Raw genomic sequence first — 21,470 nt, 5'->3', positions numbered from 1 at the left:
GACAGCCTAGTGACTTTGCCTGAATATCCTAGTTTTTATACACATGCACCAGCCGCTTTGTGCGAGAATGGCAACGTTAATTTCAAGCTGCTGAGTCTGTTCCGCATCTTGTGTTTCGACAGGGTTTGCTGGTACTCCAGGCTACCTGTCCCCCGAGGTCTTAAGAAAAGATCCTTATGGAAAACCCGTGGATATATGGGCATGTGGTAAGGCTACCTAGCATTCATATTGTTTGACAGTGAGGGGTATGCATGCTTAAAATCTGACATCGTTTTAAAATGAATTTTACATTAGAGGGTCTCCACAATATCTTGCAGCAAATTATGCAAGTTAATTATTCATTTTGCAATAACGCAGAAAGGAAGGGAAGGTAGTTATTTTAAAAATAAAGCTAGGGTGGAATTCACCCTAACGAGTCCCATCAGCAGGAGCCCTGTGCAATGACTTGATTGATTGATTGATTGATTGTCTTTCTAATGAATCCCAAAGCAGCTTACAATGAATAGAACTAACATCATAGAGCATAGTATGACTTCACAAGTACATCATGAATCGTCTAAAATAATTAACAAATCATCAGTAAAACAATTGCTATCTATAGAATAACTATAAAAATAAGCTAAGCATCGCAGTTACATCAAAAGTCATATTATATGATAAACAAATCGGTACGACATTTATAATCTATAAAACAATATCAGCAACAAATAGCGACTAAAAATAAAAATAAAGCTCAGAACTGTTAAGTTCATACACGCATTCTCCACACCCCCATGTCTTTTCACTCTATTCAGTTCATTAAAATACACTTTCCGCTTGTGCAGTGGGGCCTTCCCCTAAACATGCCCCCCACAATTCACTACTAAAGTGAGTCTGGTTATGAGAACACAGGAAGTTAACATCAAGCACTGCCTTACAATGGACTGTACATAGAGGAGAAGAGCATCACACAAGGGCTTTTCCAGGACTTGGGGCTTGCAGTTTAGTAACCACTGGGACATTGTATGACTGACGAAGCCGCAAATACTCTCTGATGACCCGTGCATTAGTTTTAAAATTGAGCTCTTGGTGTTCCAAATGAATCACAGCACCTAGGGCGGTGGCATGGCCATGGCAGAAAGTCCCTCCACAGAAGGTGGTCTTGAAAGTGTCTAGACTCGTATGCCAAGACTGCATTGTGAGAATGGGCTGCAGGCCTAATTGGAGCAAGCCAATGTAACTGCAATACCTTTTTCTTCTCCCCCAGGTGTCATTCTGTACATATTGCTAGTGGGGTACCCCCCATTTTGGGATGAAGATCAGCACAAACTGTATCAGCAGATCAAGGCAGGAGCCTACGATGTAAGAGAATTGTTTTCTGTACAGTTAATTCCAATCAGTTGGCTGGAATTTGGCAGTATAGATAGACTGTGGGCCTTCACAACTCCTCCCTGCCCTAAACCAGTTCTACTGCCTCACTCGCCTTCCTGCCTGTCCGTTTGTCATGCTGTAATCGGTGTGGCTGCCCAGCTGCAGCACGACGGCATTTTATATTTTTACGCATGCAGGAAGGTGTGTGAAGTTCAAGCACCAACGTAAGGTACAAATGATTATAACAGCACGTAAAAAGAAAACGGCACCTGCAGGGTTCTGCAGTCCACTTGCAGCCATCCCCAAAACTGTATCATGCATTGCCTATGCATTGCCCCAAAATACAAATCTCAGAATGCCCTCATATTCGTAAATATGCCAAAGCTGCCAGCTGAAAGGGTGGAATGTGGCAATGAGTTCATGGTGGAGCACGGGCAGGAGAAGCCGGCTCGGTGCAACAAGGAGCAAAAGGCATTTCCCTGTCTCCTCTCTCGCTTCTAGTTTCCGTCTCCAGAATGGGACACTGTGACTCCGGAAGCGAAGAACTTAATCAACCAGATGCTGACAATAAACCCAGCAAAACGTATCACAGCTGACCAGGCTCTTAAGCACCCATGGGTCTGCGTAAGTATCTCCCTTCCCTGTCTCTTCCTCTTCCTCTTCCTTGTTGGAAGGCTAGTTTCAGTCATTTCGCCCCCCTGCACATTTACAGTAGTGTTAAGAGCACAGCTCTTGACAGCACCATTCAGGGCTAAGACAAAAAAAGGGGGGGTAAATTTTGCAGATATTCGCTTTGCTTTCCTATCAGAGATACTCCTAACAGTGTTCTTTGCTTCCCTCCCCAGCAACGATCAACTGTGGCCTCCATGATGCACAGACAGGAGACTGTGGAATGTTTGAGGAAGTTCAATGCCAGAAGGAAGCTGAAGGTGGGTTGAAGGCACAGACTTTATGTTCTCATGGTTTAGGGTTATGGTAGGTGGTGGTACATATTTGGGGTGCATATTTGCTACTGACACAGACATGCTGTATTCAGGGGTGTCTGATGGCAGGGCCTTCCCATGCAAGTCTTAACTTGTGACATTGGGGTGAGGCCAAGGTTTTGCATTGTGTACTGGACACATTCCTTTTTTTTATTTAATTTTTATTAGATTTTCCACAATGATAACAAAAGCCACAAAGCAGAATGATACACAAAAACAGAAAAAGAAAAAAAGAACAATAAACAGATAAACAATAACAACAAACTTAATTCTTCACAAATCCAACCTTTTAAACATCTTGGTTAACTTCCTCAAGTCCCTCCCTTCTGAGTTTCCTTGTAGTTAAAAGTAACAGCTTTCCAATATCATTATTGAACTAGAACAATTTCCAGTTATAGTCCATCTTATTCACTTAACATTCTAAATCCCATTTATTTAATTATAACTTAGTTTAATCCTAGGCCCATTTGTTTCTTTCAAGTAATTTCTAACTTTTTATATTACAATATTTATTCAAATAGACCTTAAATTTCCTCCAGTCCTCTTGAAACTCCTCTTCTTTCTGGTCGCGGATTCTTCCAGTCAGGTCAGCTAGCTCTGAAAAGTCCATCATCTTCACCTGCCAATCTTCCATTGTTGGTAGTTCTTGTGTTTTCCAAGTAATATTCGGGCGACCGTTGTGGCATACAAAAATCACATTTCTTCTTGGCAAAAAAAGTTGAAGTGAAATAGTTTCATTCAAGGAAGCTTGTTCTGTATTGTTAGGCTGGCCTGCCTTACATCTGGCTAACATTTACTGTTTACAGGCTGCAGTCAGCATGTGTGCCTGCTAACATGGTGTGGAATATCTCTCAGGAGCCTGGTATCAAACGCAAATCATTTCCTCTCTCTTTTTAGGGTGCAATTCTCACAACGATGCTGGTGTCCCGGAATTTTTCAGGTAAGTATTCCCCCCCCCTCTCCTTTTTCTCTTCCTCCTTCCTCATCCTTTTTTAAATATAGGCCTTAATGCACGTGTTAAACAAATGATGAAGAGTGAGCGACGCAGATTGTATCCCAAGTTTTGTTAAAGAAGGGTCAATTTTCGAGATTTTCTGTAGTCATTATACATAGAACTTGAGGTTAGGAAGGTGCAGTCATTCTACTTGAGAGTCGGTTCATTCACCTGAAGACCCTTCATTACACTCGACTTTTGAGATGGATTACTCCACATCCTTCAGTTTTCCATTAGGAACTCGGTTCTTTAGAGCTTGTGGTGGCAGGTTTATTTCTTTCAGCTCAGAAGTGGGAGCTTAATTCCGTCCGAGAACAAGATGCATTACTGGAAGAAATGGAGTGGTTGGTCCCGCAAATCCCATTGCAGAGAGTCCTAAAGCACTCAGGCTGTTGCCTGTTTTCTTCTGATGTGTTTTGAAACAGGTTTTTAGTTCACAGCCAGAAACAGGGCTCACTCTGTATTAAAGTCACAGTGTCCTAAGTGTTGCAGTGGGGAGAAAATCTTCACGCTGGCCCTGCCTAGCAAGCAGGTAAAAGTTGTGAAAGTTTGGTAGCTCCCACCCTCCTTGATATCCCAGCAACCTTGACAATGCCTGTAGCCAAGAGCTGGTGCTATCCCAGATATGATAATACCCCTCAGAAAATGGGAATTTACATAAAGGGGGATTTCCCATTTTTTAAAAAAAACCAGTTGAATTTGCTTTTTTATAATCACCAAGTTGGTTTCTACCCTAATAGTGCCTTTCTCATGTGAGTAGTCTTTGCATGTGTCTGGAAGATGGGGGCAGACGGTCTTGGGCCATAATACGTCACTTTGTGATTCCTCCCCCTCTTCCTGTGCCTTTCTCTTATCCAAGAAATGTGGCTCATTTAGGTGGGGGGTGGGGGAATGGAATCATGTCCTTTTTTCTCTCCTAAAACTTGACTGTTAACTTCTATTATTTATATATATTGTTGGGAGGTGCGTCTGCTAATAAAGCAGAGAATGCCTTCCTTTTGTGCTGCTGCTGCTGCTCATTTTTATGTGATTTATTTCAGGAAACAATCTTGCCCCTACAGGGGATTTATATATGTTTACTTTTTGTGTGCATCGGTGGCTTGTCAGGGGGCAGGCAGGCAGGCGTGGTTGGGAAGATAGGATAGTGAATCCTAGCCTTTTCTCTCTCTTTTTAAAAGGAGAGTTTTGCTTTCCTTTGGAATTGCAGGTGGCAACCATTTCATACAGGGCTTCCGTTCCTGGCCCCTGCATGCATCAGCGGAGCACGCATAAGTGCCCCCTGCCCTGTTACATCCTGCCCCCATTACGTCCCAGTTCTGCCCTCTTCTGGGTCCAAAAGGACCTGCGCATTGGCAACCACGCACCAATTGGACGTGCCTAAAATAGTTGCCGCCTGTACTATTTTTGAGGATGGCTACGTGCTTTTTTTAAAGTAATTATACAACCTTTAGAAGACATCTGAAGGCAGCCCTATATATGGAATTTTTAATGTTTTATTAAGTTTTTGTATATGTTGGGAGCCACCCAGAGCAGCTGGGGCAACCCAGCTAGATGAGGTGGGGTGCAAATATTATTATTTTATTATTTCATGTGTACCATTTGGCTACATCGTGCCTTTAGAATACAGAAGCTACAACTGAGGCGGTTGTTGCAGCTTTAATCTTTAGCGTTGCTTGTAACTGAAAAATACATAATGTTAATAGTTAGCTTCACGGAGCTAATTTCCAACAAATACTTATAGAAAGAGAGAGAAGTCGCAAACTTCCCACCCTACAACTTCTCACTTTGTTTAGGGCTGTGTTTTTTTGTGGGGAGATATTTGTGGGAACAAGATCTTCTTAGCTGTGGCAAGAAAAACAGGGTTACCACCTGCTTTTAAATCTTAAACTCATTGTGGGAAACGTTTAATGCTGTGAACCGCCCTGAGATCGGCTGTATGAAGGGCGGTGTACAGATTTAACAAATAATAATAATAAATAATAGTGATAATAATTTCCAGCCTGAGGGCTTTATTCCTGGCGAGCAGCGTGCCAGAGTTGGGTAGGGGCCAGAGGCAAAAGTAGGTGGGGTAAGAAGAGGAAGAAAAAGAAGAAAACAAACATCTCCTCAGCCTCCATCCAAGCAAGGAAGAGGCATTATCGCAGTTCAATGAGGCATTCTAGCCATTCAAAAGCACTTGAGGATATAGGATGAGGGCTGTGCCCTGGGGAGAGGCAGTATGGCTTGAGGAGAAGTCCTGAGGCTCCATATTTGACTCCTGGGCCTGAGGTTCCCCAACCCTGCTGTAGAGCTCTGTATGTAGAAGGCAACACCTGAACTGGGAAATATTGCTGCTTTGAGTTCCTGTGAAAGGGGAATGTCTAAAAAGCTGTGTGTGTGTGTGTGTGTGAGAGAGAGAGAGAGAGAGAGAAAGCTGCCAGTTTAAGTGATTAAACGTCAGAACGATTCAGTTTGGGGCAGGGACAGAGGAAGCTGCCCAAGTACCGTATTTTTTGCTCTATAAGACTCACTTTTTCCCTCCTAAAAAGTCAGGGGAAATGTGTGTGCGTCTTATGGAGCCGCAGCTATCCCAGAAGCCAGAGCAGCAAGAGGTATTGCTGCTTTCACTGCGCAGCGATCCCTCTTGCTGTTCTGGCTTCCGAGATTCAGAATTTTTTTTTTTCTTCTTGTTTTCCTCCTCCAAAAACTAGGTGCGTCTTGTGGTCTGGTGCGTCTTATAGAGCGAAAAATAGGGTGCTTACTTGGTTAATATGTTCATGATCTTACATCTGTGTGCAGGGAGAATAGGGAGAGGGTTTCAGGTCTAAATTCTTGCCTCCACAGAAGAAAACACATGAACCAAGGGGTGCTTCAGATATTTGAACGTGGGGTCTCCCCCCTAACGCCAACTGGAATATTGTCTTCACCAATTGGAATATTGTCTAGTATGACTCAAGCTGCCTGCATTTGAGGGCTGAGTTTACATTGGTAGGGATACACGTTTTAAAGTGCATTATCCGGTGATTGCAATCTTCAAATTATTATGACCATAGAATGGTAATTGTAAGATTCACTGTTTGTGTTGATTGAATGTCTAAGAGGCAGTCCTATAACAAGAGACAGCTAAATATACTCGAGCCCCATTAAACTCAGTGGGGCTTACATCTTCTGACTGCAAACCCACCAAGATGGGGGCTGTGTCACTTACATAGAGTGTTAAACACACAGTTGCTAATCTAGGTATGGTTGAAATGCATGTACAACATTTCATTCTGTTCTGGTTGTTTCAATGGGTCTTAATTATATCTGTTTGGGGATTGTACACATTTCCCCCTTGTTATGCTTTATGCATGAAATATGAGTGGGAAGAATCTTCTCAGCCCAGGGAGACCAAGGGAAAAACCATTCCAAAACAAGTTACTGATCCATCTTTCCATTTGTATAGAACATTTGGCACAGGGTGTTTTAAAATACTTATTTTCCAAACATGGAATCTTTAACATTTCTGTTTTCCCCCAAGGTAGGGCCAGAGGGCCTTGTAGGACAACTTTTCCCTTTCAGTCTTGATCCAGTTCAGAGCCCCCTCCAGCTGCTTCGCAAGAGAAATTTTCGAGACAGGAGATCCTTCTTCTAACTGCCTTAATTTTCTTTCTCGGGAAGAAGGCGGATAGCTCCATCTAGCGTCTGTATAGAAAAAGGTTCTGCAAATTAATATTCTTTGACCAAGAAGTTCTTATCTCAGGCAACTGACTACTATCTTATTGGGGAAGAAACAAACTGCTGTTGTTAAAGAGACTACAGGGAAGGTTTTTGCTTTAATGCTTTTCTTTATGTTTTTCTCGATATATTTTAAGTTCTGTGTCCACATGGGTCAGTGGATTCCTTTGAAGCCCTCGCCTGACACTAGTGAATGAGCACAAGTGCGCATTGTTTCAGGGGAAACTCAGAACTCTTTGTGTTCCAAATCTTTTCTTCCATGACATCTACAGCTCCCTTCTTTGACCTTTTACTCATGGTCACTCTCTTGATGAACTAGCAACCAAGCCTTACTCAGTTAATTGCCATGATTCTTTAATTTTATCTCTGCCATGCTGAAAAAGCTGCCAGCCAGAAAGGTTGACATAAATTCCAGGAATGTAAAAGGTCTGGGACACCCAACAGAAATGAATGGGTGCACACACAAAAAGCTTAGATGAAACTGGTTTATTAACTAGCAGATGGTGCAGCCCATAATCTTCCAGCGTTAAAAGAGTGACTGAGCAAGTTCTGGAATCTGCCTGGAAATGGCAAATCTGACTGAACAGATCTGGGAGATCATTAACAACATAGAGAATCATTTGAGAGTTCGTAGTTGCCCTTTATTGACCGCAGGAAAACAAGATGTAACTTGGATATCAACCACACCAAACTTAGTAATTTTAGACAATTTACGGCAGACCTTTAATTCATGCCACTAAGATTGGCATGCATCAGTGCCATAGGATCTTCTGTAGGGTGCAGTGCAGTGCTACAGGTAGAATTTCCCCAGATGGTCTAAGTGACCCTACAGATCTTACAGGGGGAGGTGGTCTTTCAGGGATTATTACGCAATGGGGTGAGCTCCCGTGGCTCTGTCCCAGCTTCTGCCAACCTGGCAGTTCGAAAGCACACCAGTGCAAGTAGATAAATAGGTACCACTGCAACAAGAAGGTAAACAGCATTTCCATGCGCCCTGCCACTTGTCAAAGTCCTCCGTGTGCCAGAAGTGGTTTAGTCTTGCTGGCCACATGACCCAGAAAGCTGTCTGTGTACAAACACCAGCTCCCTCAGCCTGAAAGAGAGATGAGCGCTGCAACCCCATATTCGTCTTTGACTGGACTTAACTGTCCAGGGGTCCTTTACCTCATCATCATCATCATCATCAGTGCTTTTTTTCTGGGGGGACACATACCCCTAAACATTTGTGAATCTAAGTTTGGCCTCATTGTGGGGCAGTATTTCAATATGAGTAAGAAAATGAGAATACCCTTAAACATTTTTTAATCATTATCAGTAACAACATGAAAGATAAAGTGGTCCCCAGTTGTTCAGGGATTTGTATGTTAACAACACAACCTCCATTCAACCTGGCCACAGCATTCTGCATCAAGGGAGACTCCACGTAGGTCATATTATAGTAGTCCAATACAATCCAGCCAGATAGGTGGAGTAGCAGTAACAACAACAACAACAACAACGTTGTTGTAGGTGGTGTACCAGCTTAACTTCACCAAACCTCTGACCATGACCACAGGGCCACCGTATTTTTCGCTCTATAAGACGCACCAGACCACAAGACGCACCTAGTTTTTGGAGGAGGAAAACAAGAAAAAAAATATTCTGAATCTCAGAAGCCAGAACAGCAAGAGGGATCGCTGCGCAGTGAAAGCAGCAATCCCTCTTGCTGTTCTGGCTTCTGGGATAGCTGCACAGCCTGCATTCGCTCCATAAGACGCACACACATTTCCCCTTACTTTTTAGGAGGGAAAAAGTGAGTCTTATAGAGCAAAAAATACAGTAATTCACACACCCTCCATAAATTCAGATTACTCTCACACACCCTGAGGTTAATGCTAAATCATGGGTATGCCCCGCCCTGTGACAGTTTGGAACAGAAGCATGGTTGCCATGGAGCCCATGACGACCCAAGCCAGTCAAGGGAATAAAATGATGGCTACCTTTTGTAGCAACCACAGTCTCCCCCCAAATGCTCAAGAATGATGCTTCATCTAGGGCATTATTGGGAGAGGGGATGGTGAACGTCACCAAGAGCTTTGGGGTTGCAAAATGAAGAGTGCTGCTGCTCGCCACCCATTTGCCAAGCCTCCCAACTTACCCACTCCCCTCAGTTGCAGACCCCGTTCTACCCCTCTGTATTTCAAGCTGGAAGTGCGAAAACCGCTCATTCTGGCTTGATCTTGCAACAGTGCTGGTGCTGTAGCTCAAAGGATTGCTATTTGTCGTGTTGTAGTCTTGCCTAAAGAGTCTTCATATTGGGTTAACATGGCAACAGAGTTTAAATTGGTATTTCCAGCAGCAAATGCGTCGAGAGTGTTTGTTTTTGGTGTGCTCTGTCTAGTTGGAAGAACCTGCTAGACACCAACAAGAGGATTAGAAGCTTGATATCCTGCAAAGCTTAATTGAATCCTTGACCTGAAGAACTATTGGACTTCGCACAAAGGGAGTTGGTTATTTCTAAGTAGGACCTGTAGCAAAATCTGCAGTGTCTGACCTTCCTCTAACAGGAGACTCTCTTCTGGTTTACTGTGTGGGTTGGTCACGCAGGTTGTCCTACTTTTACACTAGTTACTGGACTATGGATGGCCGAATCAGTCCATTTCCTGTCCGAGTCAGTTCTGCAGTTCCGCACTCCATATGTGGAAGTTTGGCTGACAAGAGACAAAGTTTTTGCAGTCTTGAAGATATGATAGAGAGAAACTAGGGGCAAAAAGATGGCATATTCCTACACAGATATTTGAAATATATCAAAAAAATATTCGTTCTTGCCCCAACAGCTCATCCTTTTGGGCCTTTTTATGCTGCTTTCTGATAGGGTGGACGGTAGTATTTTTTGTTTGTTTATTTCTGTCTGTAACAAAAGCCCAGTATGTAGAAATATCAAACAATGCATCAGGCCGGACTATTATTATTTATTTGATTTCTATACCACCCTTTATTCAAAGATCCCAGGGCAGTGTACAACACTGAGAACATAATTTAGGGAGCATAATAAAAAATAATACAGAGGATAGTAATAAAAGTAGCATAATAACGCAATAACTTTTCTTTCTGGTGCCCTCTATATTTTTGTTTTGTTTTGCTTGCTGGAAGTATTGGGGAGGGGGCGTTGGGGGAACATTCCAAAATGTGGGGTGGGAAGCCTCAGGCTAAGGGGATGAATGTGTCCCTCCAGTGCTATCTGCCTGGCCTTTGAGACTCTCGCTAGGCCGTGACCCTGGTCTACACCCTTCCAGAGCGCTTCTGCCTAGGTGGAACGCTTGCTTTAAGCTCTGATAATGCCTCTTGCCTGCCTGGAAGGACAATGGAGAGAGGGTACATGAGCTTGTGTAGCAACCAGCCTGCTGCAGAAAGTTAAATTTTTGTATTTGTTGTACCACTCTCTTTTGCCTCTCGCCCCACCAATGGCTGGCATGTGATCCTCCATCCTAAATTGTACCTAGGACCTGCTGTGGGATGCAAGTGCTGTTGAGCTGGTTCAGAACACATGACCATGGTTTGCTGTCAAATTCAATAGATGTGAGAGGAGTGTGTGTAGAGACCTCTGACTTTCGTATGGAATGCAGCCCACTGTACTAGGGTAAAAGCTTCCTCCATTGCTCCTCCCATTTTTGCCTCTGTCCCTGCCCGCCACTGGCATGTGAACCCCCAGAAAACGAGGGAACACAGCCCTTTTTCAGAAAGCTACAGTTCCGCTGTGGGACTGTACCACTTGGTTTCCACTTTGTTCTGCGCTCTGTGTGTGTGTGTGTATATACAGATCAGCACTTAGTTTTTGCAGAACAGAGACAGTGCTGCCATTGAGACACCACAGGGCTCTCTTGACCCCCTCCAGCAGATGAATACGGAAGGGGCTTGCTTTTAGAATTCGGCTTCTGATTACTGTTTTGATTTGGCTTGGACCCATATATGTGGATTTAATCAGTCTGGCCAAACTGAGATACTAAGAAGGAGCTATTTTAACCACCACACCAAAGGATAAATCTGCAAGTTAACTGCTATTTATTTTTTCTTGCCTGTCTCCAGTTGCTATCTCTTGGGTCTCTTGGATTTTGAAATGACAGCTGTTTTTGTCCTGTTTTACCTTCATAACACAGAATTCTGACAAATCCTTGTTTCTGTGACTTCATCCATACAAGCTGAAGAAACGATCAAACATAGAATTCCCCCCCCGCGCCCCCCCCCCCGTGCTGACTGTAGAGCTTTCTGTTTTTTCATTAAGTCCTCATGTACTCTGGTTATTGGATATCCCAAGCATGTCTGATATTTCTCAGCGAAAACTGGAGTTTCTACATACATATATTTGAAAGTAATCAAGTAGAATTTGCAGGAACTATGTTTCATTTAGTGCCAGGGCTGTGCATAAGCCATGATTCTGCTGGAGAGCAGAAAATTTATTTCATTACAATTTATTGCAATTGTTTATTTTATTACAATTCATTGCAATTGTTTACAGATTATTGCAATTCAGGATAGAATTCCTTTCAAGAAATAATAAAATATAACAGTGTGTCAGAATCCTTCCCATGGGGCAACTGGTGGTAGACAACGTGAAATGTGGTACAGTTCAACTGGAGCAGACTGATGTATTAGTTGCCTGCCCCCCCCCCCCGAAATTATCCTCACAGGGCATTTGGTGGTCAACTGTCTAGTTTTGAGGAGGGTGGGGTAGGGTCTTCAACCGGAGCAAGCTTTGAGGTGTTGGTCTTTGCCCCCGTCTCAGTTGCTAGAGCGTGAGACTCCTCGTCTCAGGTGCATGGGTTCAAGCGCCACGTTGGGCAAAAGATTCCTGCATTGCTGGACATTGGACTGGATGACCTTAAGGGTCCCTTCCAACCTTACAATTCTGTGATTTATCGATCTTTCCTTGTTCTGCAAGCCGCAGTGGTTGTACAATACAACTTCCTGAGAATTAAAGATTTTTCCAGTTTCCACCCCTGAATTTAGTTACGCTCGGAGAAAACACAGCTCTGCTTAAAGCATTGATGACTCTTCTCTAGAAGTAGCCTTTGTGGCTTCAAAGATATTTATTGTCCTTGAACTCATATTGAAAAGCTTTCCCCAACCTGGTACCCTCCAGATGTTTCGGATTGGGGCTGTGGTGGGAGTTGTAGCCTAAAACATCTGGCTGGCACCAGACTGGCAAAGGATTAGAACCAACAGCTCAGAGGTTAGCACAGTGGGAGGGAGGTGATAACCATCTTTAGATCCTTCATAAACCTTTAGTACCATAATACAGCTGTTGACCATGGGTACCAGTATTGCTTCCAAGTACTTTCCCTTCATCACATTGTTTTTACCATTCATTATATGTGCAGGATGAGGTGTGCTACGTATGCAAGATGCACGACAGACCATACCTGAAATGGTTTTCTAGAGGTACAATTGTGAAGTGTGGACGTGACAAATACGTTTGCAGATGTATGTGTCATACAAATATATTTAATGGAGGCAAGGCTGACTGAGGCTGCCCACTGAGCATAGTTTCTGGCACCACACCTTGGTTCAATTTACTTTGGTGCTGGATGTTCGTTAATGTTCGTTAATGATAATGCAGGGGAGAGAGGAAAGGTTTCATAAAACCTTGCTTCACTTTTATGATATTCAGTGTCACTCAAGTGGACCTAATCATCATCTCCCTGGTACAGCCCCTCACCAACCCCAGCTCCAAAAAATAAAAATCTAGTCCCCCTCCAGAGCAGATTCTGGGTGTGTTCCAGGATGGAGAGGAAGGGCAAGTCCCATTGCACAAGGGAGAGTCTTATTTGCTCGTGAGTGGATACAGTTGGATGCCATCCATGTTTGTGTGTGTGTGTGCACACGCACCCACTCAACAAGTTAATAGTAATAATGTTGGGAAAGATGGAGGGCACAAGGAGAAGGGGACGAGAGAGGATGGTTGGATAGTGTCTTCGAAGCTACAAACATGAGTCTGACCAAACTGCGGGAGGCAGTGGAAGACAGAAGTGCCTGGCGTGCTCTGGTCCATGGGGTCACGAAGAGTCGGACACGACTAAACGACTAAACAATAATAATAATTATACCCTGCCCATCTGGCTTACAGCATATCCAAAAACATAATAAAAACATCAGGTGTTAAAAACCTCCAAGAGTAGTAGTAGTAGTAGTAGTAGTAGTAGTAGTAGTAGTAGTAATTTAAGCAAGTATTTTGTGTGAAACCCTTCTCTCTTCCCCCTCCCCTTTCCCCCAATTCCTCTTTTGTATTTCAAACCATGTATTTTGGTTCTAAACTGTTGGCCACCAGTACTTTTCCCTCTGATCAGAAGCTTTAGCTCTTTTTACATAGCGGAGAATGAAAGAGATCCTAGCCAGCCTGGACATTGCAACAGTGACACCTCATCATGCAGCCAATGGAATATGGTGGTTATATGGCAGCCAAATCAGAATGAGGGCGCTGCTTCTTGCCCTCACTTGATTAAATAGGCGCAAGGGTCATCTCAGTCACACCTAAAGACTGGCTCAAGATTCAGATGGCCACCTGTCATGGATGCTTTAGCTGAGATTTCTGCATTGCAGGGGATTCAACTAGATGGGTCTTAGGGTCCCTTCCAACTCTACGATTCTGTGATTTCTTGATGCTCCAGTCTTTGAGTAATTAATCTGCAAATGTGAACCACCCGTGAGACTGGACCTATGACACTGAATTTGTGTGTGTGTGTGTGTGTGTGTGTGTGTGAGAGAGAGAGAGAGAGAGAGCGCGCGAGCACGCACTCGAATAAATGCAGATATAGGTATATAAAATATTGGGCAAGATAGCGAACGAACTAGTGACTAACTCATTAGTCTTCTGAATATGCAAGGCAGGAGGATTACCGTATTTTTCGCCCTATAGGACGCACTGTCCCATAAGGCACACCTAGTTTTTTGGGGGGGAAATAAAGGGGGGGAATTATTTCCCCCCCAGGCGCGGGGCTGGGGCAGGGGAAGCCCAAGCATCCCCCGACCCCAGCCCCCAAACAGGCAGCTCTCTGCAAGCCGTGGGAGCCCAGCGCTGGCTCCCGCTGCTTGCTGAGAGGTCCACGAAGCCTGGACGCGCTGAGCTCAGCGCGCGCAGGCTTCAGCATGCAGGCAACTCTCCGCAAGCAGCGGGAGCCCAGCGCCGGGCTCCCGCTGCTTGCGGAGAGGTCCGCGAAGCCTGGAGAGCGAGAGGTGTTGGTGCGCACCGACCCCTCTCGCTCTCCAGGCTTCAGCGAAAGCCTGCATTCGCCCCATAGGACGCACACACATTTCCCCTTCATTTTTGGAGGGGGAAAAGTGCGTCCTATAGGGCGAAAAATACGGTAGATTTGGGAAGGTGACTAGTCTTAATTTACTGAACCTGCTATCCATTCTCTATATATCTCTTCCTTTTGCAGACTGGTATAGAGTAGCTGAGATCTAGAGATGTGAGCACCAGGTTCCCCATTTCAAATCCCACCTCAGCCACAAACTCACTAGATGCCCTCAGGCACGATTCAATCCTTTGCACTCAAGGAGCTAATACTTCCTGATTTTACATGGCTTTTGTAAGGATCACTGAGATAACATCTGCGAAGTGCCTTGAATACTTGAAATGCATTGTATTAATGCTGTAGTCTTCTTCTCAGCGGGTTCCCGAAGAGCTTATCTGCTTAGTTTTCACTTTGGGGAAGAATGAGGTCTCCTATAACTTAACGAGAAGACTGCCGGGGGTTGCCTGCCTCACTTAGAACAGAGCTTTCCAAACTGTGTGTCGCAACACATTAGTGTGTTGGCTGCAGTGTGTAGTTGTGTTACGCAAATGCACCCCACACTCTTCCCGGGGCTGGAAAGGGGTTAGTTTAACCTCCGGTTTGCTAGTAAAACTTAATTACTCTGTCACGAAACGATGGGTGTCTAAGAAGTGTGTCACCAACATGAAAAGTTTGGAAAGCTCTGACTTAGAAAATGGTGCTGCTACATCCTCTTCTCTCCCCCCCCCCCATAAGTACCTGTTCTCAGGCATGTTTTACTATCCTGTCTTGCTTTTAGGTGGACGTTTGCCCTTCCTGAAGATCCACTAAGACACCCAAATACTCCGTTGGTCTCTTTTCTGAGTGGTGGCGTAGAATTGCATACTTTCTTCTTCCGTTTTGTTTGATATCATCCGGGTGGTTTAACCACATCTTAACTTTGTTTTCTCATTGACCATTTTATTAGGAAGGTGGTTTTAATACTGCATGCTATGTCTTGCAATGGCTGCACAGATGTGTAGGCTCACAGCCGCTCGCCTCTTTCATGATCTTTTTTGCTCCCGCTGAGCTAAGCTAAGGTTTGGCTTAATGTGTCAACCAAACCCAGGCTCATGGTTAAGCTGTCTCCTCGCTAACCACAAGCTGTAGCCAAGAACAGAACTTGGCTGCGGCTCGTGGTTAGTGAAAAGAGCTTAACCACAAGCCTAGTTTCGGACAACACACAAAGCAAAACCTTGACTTAACTCGGCACATTGGAGCAGTAAAAAGGACTGAGGAGGCTGCAAAGTGTGCAGCCCTAGTAAGTCAGAATTTGCCTTACTGTTTTGTGTGAACCAGGCCTATGAGAAAACTCAGTAAATGCATATCAGAACTCTTGGAAGAGAAGTATCCAGACCCTCCCAGTGCATTTCTGTTTGGGAGGGGGTGCTTAAGAACCTTGAGTGCTGAAGAGATAAACTACCATCTTTCCACTCTGGAGAGCTGTGAGAAATGCTACTCTGGAAAATGTTCCTAATAAACTACAGCTCACACCATGTTTGTACTTCCCGTGCAAAGGATGTTGATTTCCCTATTACTGAACTTACTATTTTTTTTACTGAACACATGTTTGGCACACAGTGGCTGAAGATGCTATGGTGTCTATGAACCCAAACGTACCGATTGAGTGTGTGGTTTTTTTGGGGAAAATTCTCACAATTTGATCTTTCATAATAGAAGATGTTGCAATGACATTTGGATGCAAGTGTTTAGCACCCTCCGACTCCTCCCCCCTCCCCCCCAAAGCCTTTATTACTGCCTCTTTGATGTTAATGTCCCTCTTCTTTGACTTTGTCATCCCAGAACTCTGTATCTGAGAGCCTGTTTTATAAACACTGTTTACAGCTAAATCCTGCCATTTTCTGAACGCCGTTCCTGACGTCCAACCCTCTGTGCTGGATTCTGTAGTTCTATCTTAATGTTTTAAGGGGAATCAATTACCTTTTTTTACCCCCTGTAATAGTGTGTTTCCCTTCTTCGATCCTTTCTTTCTTCCTACTTTTCCTTTCAAAACTAATTTACTTGCACCTTGCTCTCTCGTTGCTGTTGGGCCTTTTTGCTTCATTATGGCTCCTCCCACTGAATGATTGTGTCCAATCAGTTGGCAGGCAGAGCTCCGCCCCTGCTTCGGCCGCCATGAGTGCTGCCGGCCTGGCTGAGCAAGGTATGTGGCATGAGTCGTATATCCTGAGTGCCTGAACCTAGAGTTACCTATCCGCCTACCCTCCACCAACTCCACAACCAGTTAAAACCAGCATGCCAGTGTTTGTGAACCCAGTGAGAAGCCATCCATGCTTGCTGGCTGAGAAATGGGCATGTACTAAGGTATCCATCTAACCAAGAACCATAACCACATGGATTTTAAGTCTACTAACAAAGTATGCATGTTGGGTTCTTAACCCAGTCCTGCAATGAATCAGCACGAGATTTGGAGGCAGGGATTGGTCGGATGTGGGGTTGCCAGTGCCTGCTGTTTGAAGGGGATTTCAGAAGGTGAGTGTATCTTAGAGTGAGGGGACCAAACAGGCCAGCAAACTGGCTTGGCAAGGGTGGGGATGCTGTTGTATAATGAAGCTTGTTCCTAGCAAAGTGGCCTGTCACGTTACAGTAAGAGGAGATACAGGGTTGTATTGCAATTCATCCACACGGTTGGGTATCAAGCAATAGCTTTCAGTAGCTTAGAAAAGTTACATTCTCTAGTTCAAAAATTGTGGTTCCGAACCATCTGTTTGGAGCACCTGTGGGTTTGAATGCAAAGGGGGAAGCAAATAGGACAAGAAAAGGGCCTCTTACAGTGGAGGAGATCATCAACATGCATGTTAAACTCCCTACACCTCCAGGACTAATGCTATCTGAGGTTTGTACCCTCTTCCACCAAAATCCCCAACAGCAGAGAGCAGTGTGCAGACACAAGTCTTCAGCCAGCTAAGGATTAATGTTCAGCCAAACCTGAGCCCCAAACCCATTACACTGACAGTGCCTTAGGCTCAGAATGAATGAATCTCCTGAGCTGAAGCCGAGCCTCCACATAAACAGGGGCAGAAGTGGACCTAAGGACTTTCAGGCTGAAGTGCCAGGCTCCTCAGGCTCCCCTTCGCTGCTAGGCTCCATGGAGCCCTCAAAATGCCTGGGACCACATCCCTTGAGCTTCTTGGGACATAGGAATAGTCTTTCAGAGGCCTCATGCCTGTCAGCTGAGGAACTTGCAGGGGGAGGGACGGAAGGAAGGGGGAGGGAAGTCATCCTCACTGTGCCCTACTCCCCCACAAGTTCCTCACAGACCCCCATTTGTTCTACTTAATTTGCATGCTTGTTTCTGGGTGCACTATGCGTGTGGTGTTTCATGCAATATATATATATATATATACATAAAAATACAAATCACATTGCAGAATTTAGACTTCTCGCGATCCAGTGTTCCTGCCACAGAGTTCGGTGGGTGGGGAGTAGGGTTGTGCTTTTTGTGAGTGATTGGTGATAAGTACTTCAAGAAAGGAACCACTTCAAGAAAGGAACCTAGCAAAAGTAACTACCCAATTTCACTATATGTTTTAGCCAATGTGCCGTAGGTGGGATGATGCCTAAGATCCAGGAGTGTGCAGGCAAGGAAATGAGAGAAATGAGAGTGTGCAGGCAAGGAAATGAGCCTCTGGTGCCCCATAAAAGGGGCCTTCCCCCTGGTTTGCTGTGACACTGGCAAAGTTTATTTCTCCTGCCTCTGTTGTTGGCACTCAGGCTTGCAGACTAACTGATAATTTCCCATGAATTAAACAAGAGGAAAAGGCAGAGGAATTCATCAGTCCCTGCAGGACTGCTTGGAAAATGTTTTGTCATTATATACCAAGTTATTTCTGCAACCTTGAAGGCTTCCCATTTTCTCTCTCTGCCCATTAGTTTAAAACCAGGATGATCAGCCCGCCGGATAATATATACGTTGTCCTTTGGGGAAGGGAAACTGTTCCCAAAATTGATACCAGCAGAGAACTTCATGCATCATTAAAGATACCATTATTATTATTTTTAAAAATGAAACCCGTATCAGACTCTCTTAGATGAGACAGATTTAGGGACCATAAAGATTAGAAATTTGGGGCTCTTGCTTTCATTGCGGCTACAGAATTTTTCACATACATGCTTTCGTGACGTCAAGTTTAGCAGAGTCTGCAAACTCTGGGTCACTCAACCCTGTGCTAAAATTGTGAGTAAGCATTTTAATATATTTTTTAATGTTAAAATAGTTTCTCAAAGCAGAACCTGACCTAACATCACACGGGGAAGGGTTGAGAGGGGTCAAGAGTGGATGGCAATGTGTCCCATGTCTGGGAATCTGCAGAGCATGGATGCAAAAACATTTCTTTACCCGAAAGGGACCTCCCAGGCAGTTTTCCTGGGGTCGTCCCTGCTGTCGTCTTGTGCTGAGTTGTGTATTGTGCCCTGTGCTTTTGTTTTTTTGGAGTCATCTTACACCATGTCTTGTGCCTGTGCGTGGTGCTTCATCTGTGGGAATCCTGCCTCCGCATTTCCAGTGTGTCGGCTGACACCTGCAGGCCACAGCTCTGAGCAAACATGCATCTTTGTCTTGTCTTGTCTGCTTGGGATGTCTGCTCTTGTCACCGTGTTGTAAATTAATTTATAAGTCTCCCCCCAACCATCTTCTATTGCATGAGCTGCTTTAAATGAGTAGCAAATTTTTCTCTTCCTGCAGTGCTGGGCCAGTAACTGGATTGTTTTTTTTCTGGGGCTGTGTGGGTGAAGCATGTGAACTGTGGAACATTCATTAGGGTCAGGATGTGAGCAGATTTCCACAATTGTGTTCAAGCTAGCATTACCAGGCTTCCTGGCTGTCCTTTGCATCTCTTCGCAGTGCACAGTAGTTGCATAGAAAGTTTATTCCCACTGCTTCTCCTACCCAGCTATTTTTCTAGCCCCACTATAAACGCGGACTACTTATTTCCATAATGCACATGTTAAAGAATTTCGGGGTGGGTGGGGAATTAACTAAATGCATTTTGCAGCCTGTTCACAATCTGTGATGGTCTATTACATTTGCTGCTCTTCCTACCCACCCACCCCCGCCCCCATCCTTCTCCAAGCACTTGTGGGCATAGATTTTTTTCAGGCATTGAGGAATTTGTGATACCTATCACCTTAAGGTAGCTCCAGGTGCTCTAGAACCATGCAAATACTTCCCTGCTTTCTGTGGGGGGGGGGTATAATTTCTGACAGGGCCAAAAGGAAGATACGAGACAGGTAAGGAAGTGCCCTCTCTTGGTTGTGATTTCCATTGTTTAAGTGGGTTATGCAGAACAAAGCCGTAAGTTCTGTGTAACTACGCAGCTTGCTTACACTTTCACTATTCTTATTTCTTAAACCTTTGTCCTGCATTTCCCCCAGGGATGGAAGCAAATTCCAGTAAGAAGCACTGTGTTTTCCTGTTACCTCTCCCTTGGTTCCCAGCCCCTCCTCCATATTGTCTTCTGTTCCAGACCAAACTAGAACTCACACATCAGAATTTTGTGGCCTAACTCGATGTATGTCCACTTTGGGTGTGCCATGTGGTGTATAGTTTCTCTTTTTGCTTTTAACTCTCCTCTTGTCGAGACCTGTTTCGTATGTTCTGCTGGTGGCGTGATAGAACCTCAAACCCACTTCTGCATAACCAAGGCACCATGCTGTTTGTTGTTGCAAAGCCAGTGTAAGCAACGCATCCCGTGGACAGAGCAGCTTGTGTGAAAAGTGCTCATGTCAAAGTGGTTTTCCATGGCAGCTATGCTATCCATATCGCAAATGGCACAGGCTGTAGTTGAGTAACCACCACCCCACCTCTTTAGCCTGGAAAGACTACTCAGAGAGGAATTTTCTCTCGTGTTTGTCTCTGTATTCAGTACAACTGACCACATAAGGTGCTGCCTTTCCCCCCAATATGATAACTTCACAGGTGGGGAGAGATCGATATGAAATTTCTGGCTCTTTCAGAAATGTGCTTGAGCACTTTGTCATCCAGCACGCAGCAGAGTTTTTGTGCGCTGCAGTTATAAACTGTAAAAAATAAATTCCAAGCATGAAGCATCAGTTTCATAGAGTGGAGTCAGGACTAATTACACAAGGGTAAAAAATTGATTTCAGTCCGTGCAGCAGGCCTCATTAGATTCATATAGGTGATGTCTCCTTCACGCTGACTCCGCTGTCAACTAAGGCAGTTAACAGAGTTCCCTCTGTTCATTTGTAGCCCTGAATTTCCCATGAAATGTAGAGGAGTTCTTGGAGAAACTTGAGATAGTATGCCTTTGGGGCAAGTGAAACTTCCAAGTGTCTATGAATGCAGTTTATGAGGGTGGTGGTAGCTGGGTCTTTTATTTTTATTTTTTTACTTGTGTATAGAAAGTCAGAAGTTTTTTGTTTTGTTTTTGTTTCTGCATTTTTTAAACTCATGTAAATAGGGAAGCAAAAACACCTCCATTCTTTTTGTTCGTTTGTTTTCAAGGTGGGCACAACATTTCAGAGGAATTTCAACTTCCATACAAACCTGCCCATATTCAGGATAATCTGGGATTCAGGGTTTAAATTCCAAATTCAGCAAGCAGGAGATCTTAACCCTGCTGATTGGTCAGATTTCCTTAGCCTGATATGTGGGTTGCATAATATTTCTGTCCAAGTCTTGGGTTTAAAACCTCCTTAGGCACACAATAACTGTGTTGAGTGCAGTTCTGGGCCAAATTACCATGAGTTACATTTGTTTTATGCAAAACGTGGGCTTTAGGGAGTGCAACGAGTTCCTCTAACAGAAACCCTGCCACCGCCACTACCTCAGTGGCCTCTGCAAAGTCTATTTCGTACCTGTTTACAGCCCCAATATGTGCTACCTTACCGCTACATGATCCCAACCAGTTGCATAATGAACACAACGATGTCCCAGTGCTGTATAGCAAATCAGATTTGGCTATGTGATGACATCACTGGGGATGAATTCCTTCCATAGCCCTTGCTAAAGAGAAGGGGGAGAAGAGGGAACACACGGCTAAGGCAACCAGGTTATATTTCCCTAACTTGCTGTACTAGAATCCTAGATTTGGGCGAGACCTCAAAGGCAACCCAATCCATTCCACTGCTGATGCAGGAATTTTTTGCTGCAGCACCCTTGATAGGTGACCATCTAGC

The 21,470-nt window shown here is 44.3% G+C and overlaps 1 protein-coding gene across 31 annotated transcripts in view; it reads left to right on the top strand.

The window, feature by feature from the left end:
- CAMK2G (calcium/calmodulin dependent protein kinase II gamma) overlaps window positions 1-21,470 on the top strand; it is a 158,373-nt gene that overhangs the window by 101,024 nt on the left and 35,879 nt on the right. For 16 of the 31 annotated variants that reach the window (XM_053388029.1, XM_053388033.1, XM_053388028.1 and 13 more), the window contains exons 8-13: window positions 123-206; window positions 1,247-1,341; window positions 1,852-1,974; window positions 2,196-2,279; window positions 3,231-3,273; window positions 16,414-16,476. In XM_053388029.1, coding sequence (XP_053244004.1) covers window positions 123-206; window positions 1,247-1,341; window positions 1,852-1,974; window positions 2,196-2,279; window positions 3,231-3,273; window positions 16,414-16,476 — 492 coding nt within the window. The remainder of the gene's footprint in view (window positions 1-122; window positions 207-1,246; window positions 1,342-1,851; window positions 1,975-2,195; window positions 2,280-3,230; window positions 3,274-16,413; window positions 16,477-21,470) is intronic. The other 15 variants (XM_053388038.1, XM_053388032.1, XM_053388041.1 and 12 more) reach the window with 1 other exon arrangement.

This window comes from Podarcis raffonei, chromosome 5 (assembly GCF_027172205.1).
Source record: "Podarcis raffonei isolate rPodRaf1 chromosome 5, rPodRaf1.pri, whole genome shotgun sequence".
In the NCBI taxonomy this organism is placed as follows: Eukaryota; Metazoa; Chordata; class Lepidosauria; order Squamata; family Lacertidae; genus Podarcis; species Podarcis raffonei.
The sequence above is the reverse complement of the archived record's forward strand: the minus strand, read 5'-3'. Positions and strand labels throughout refer to the sequence as shown.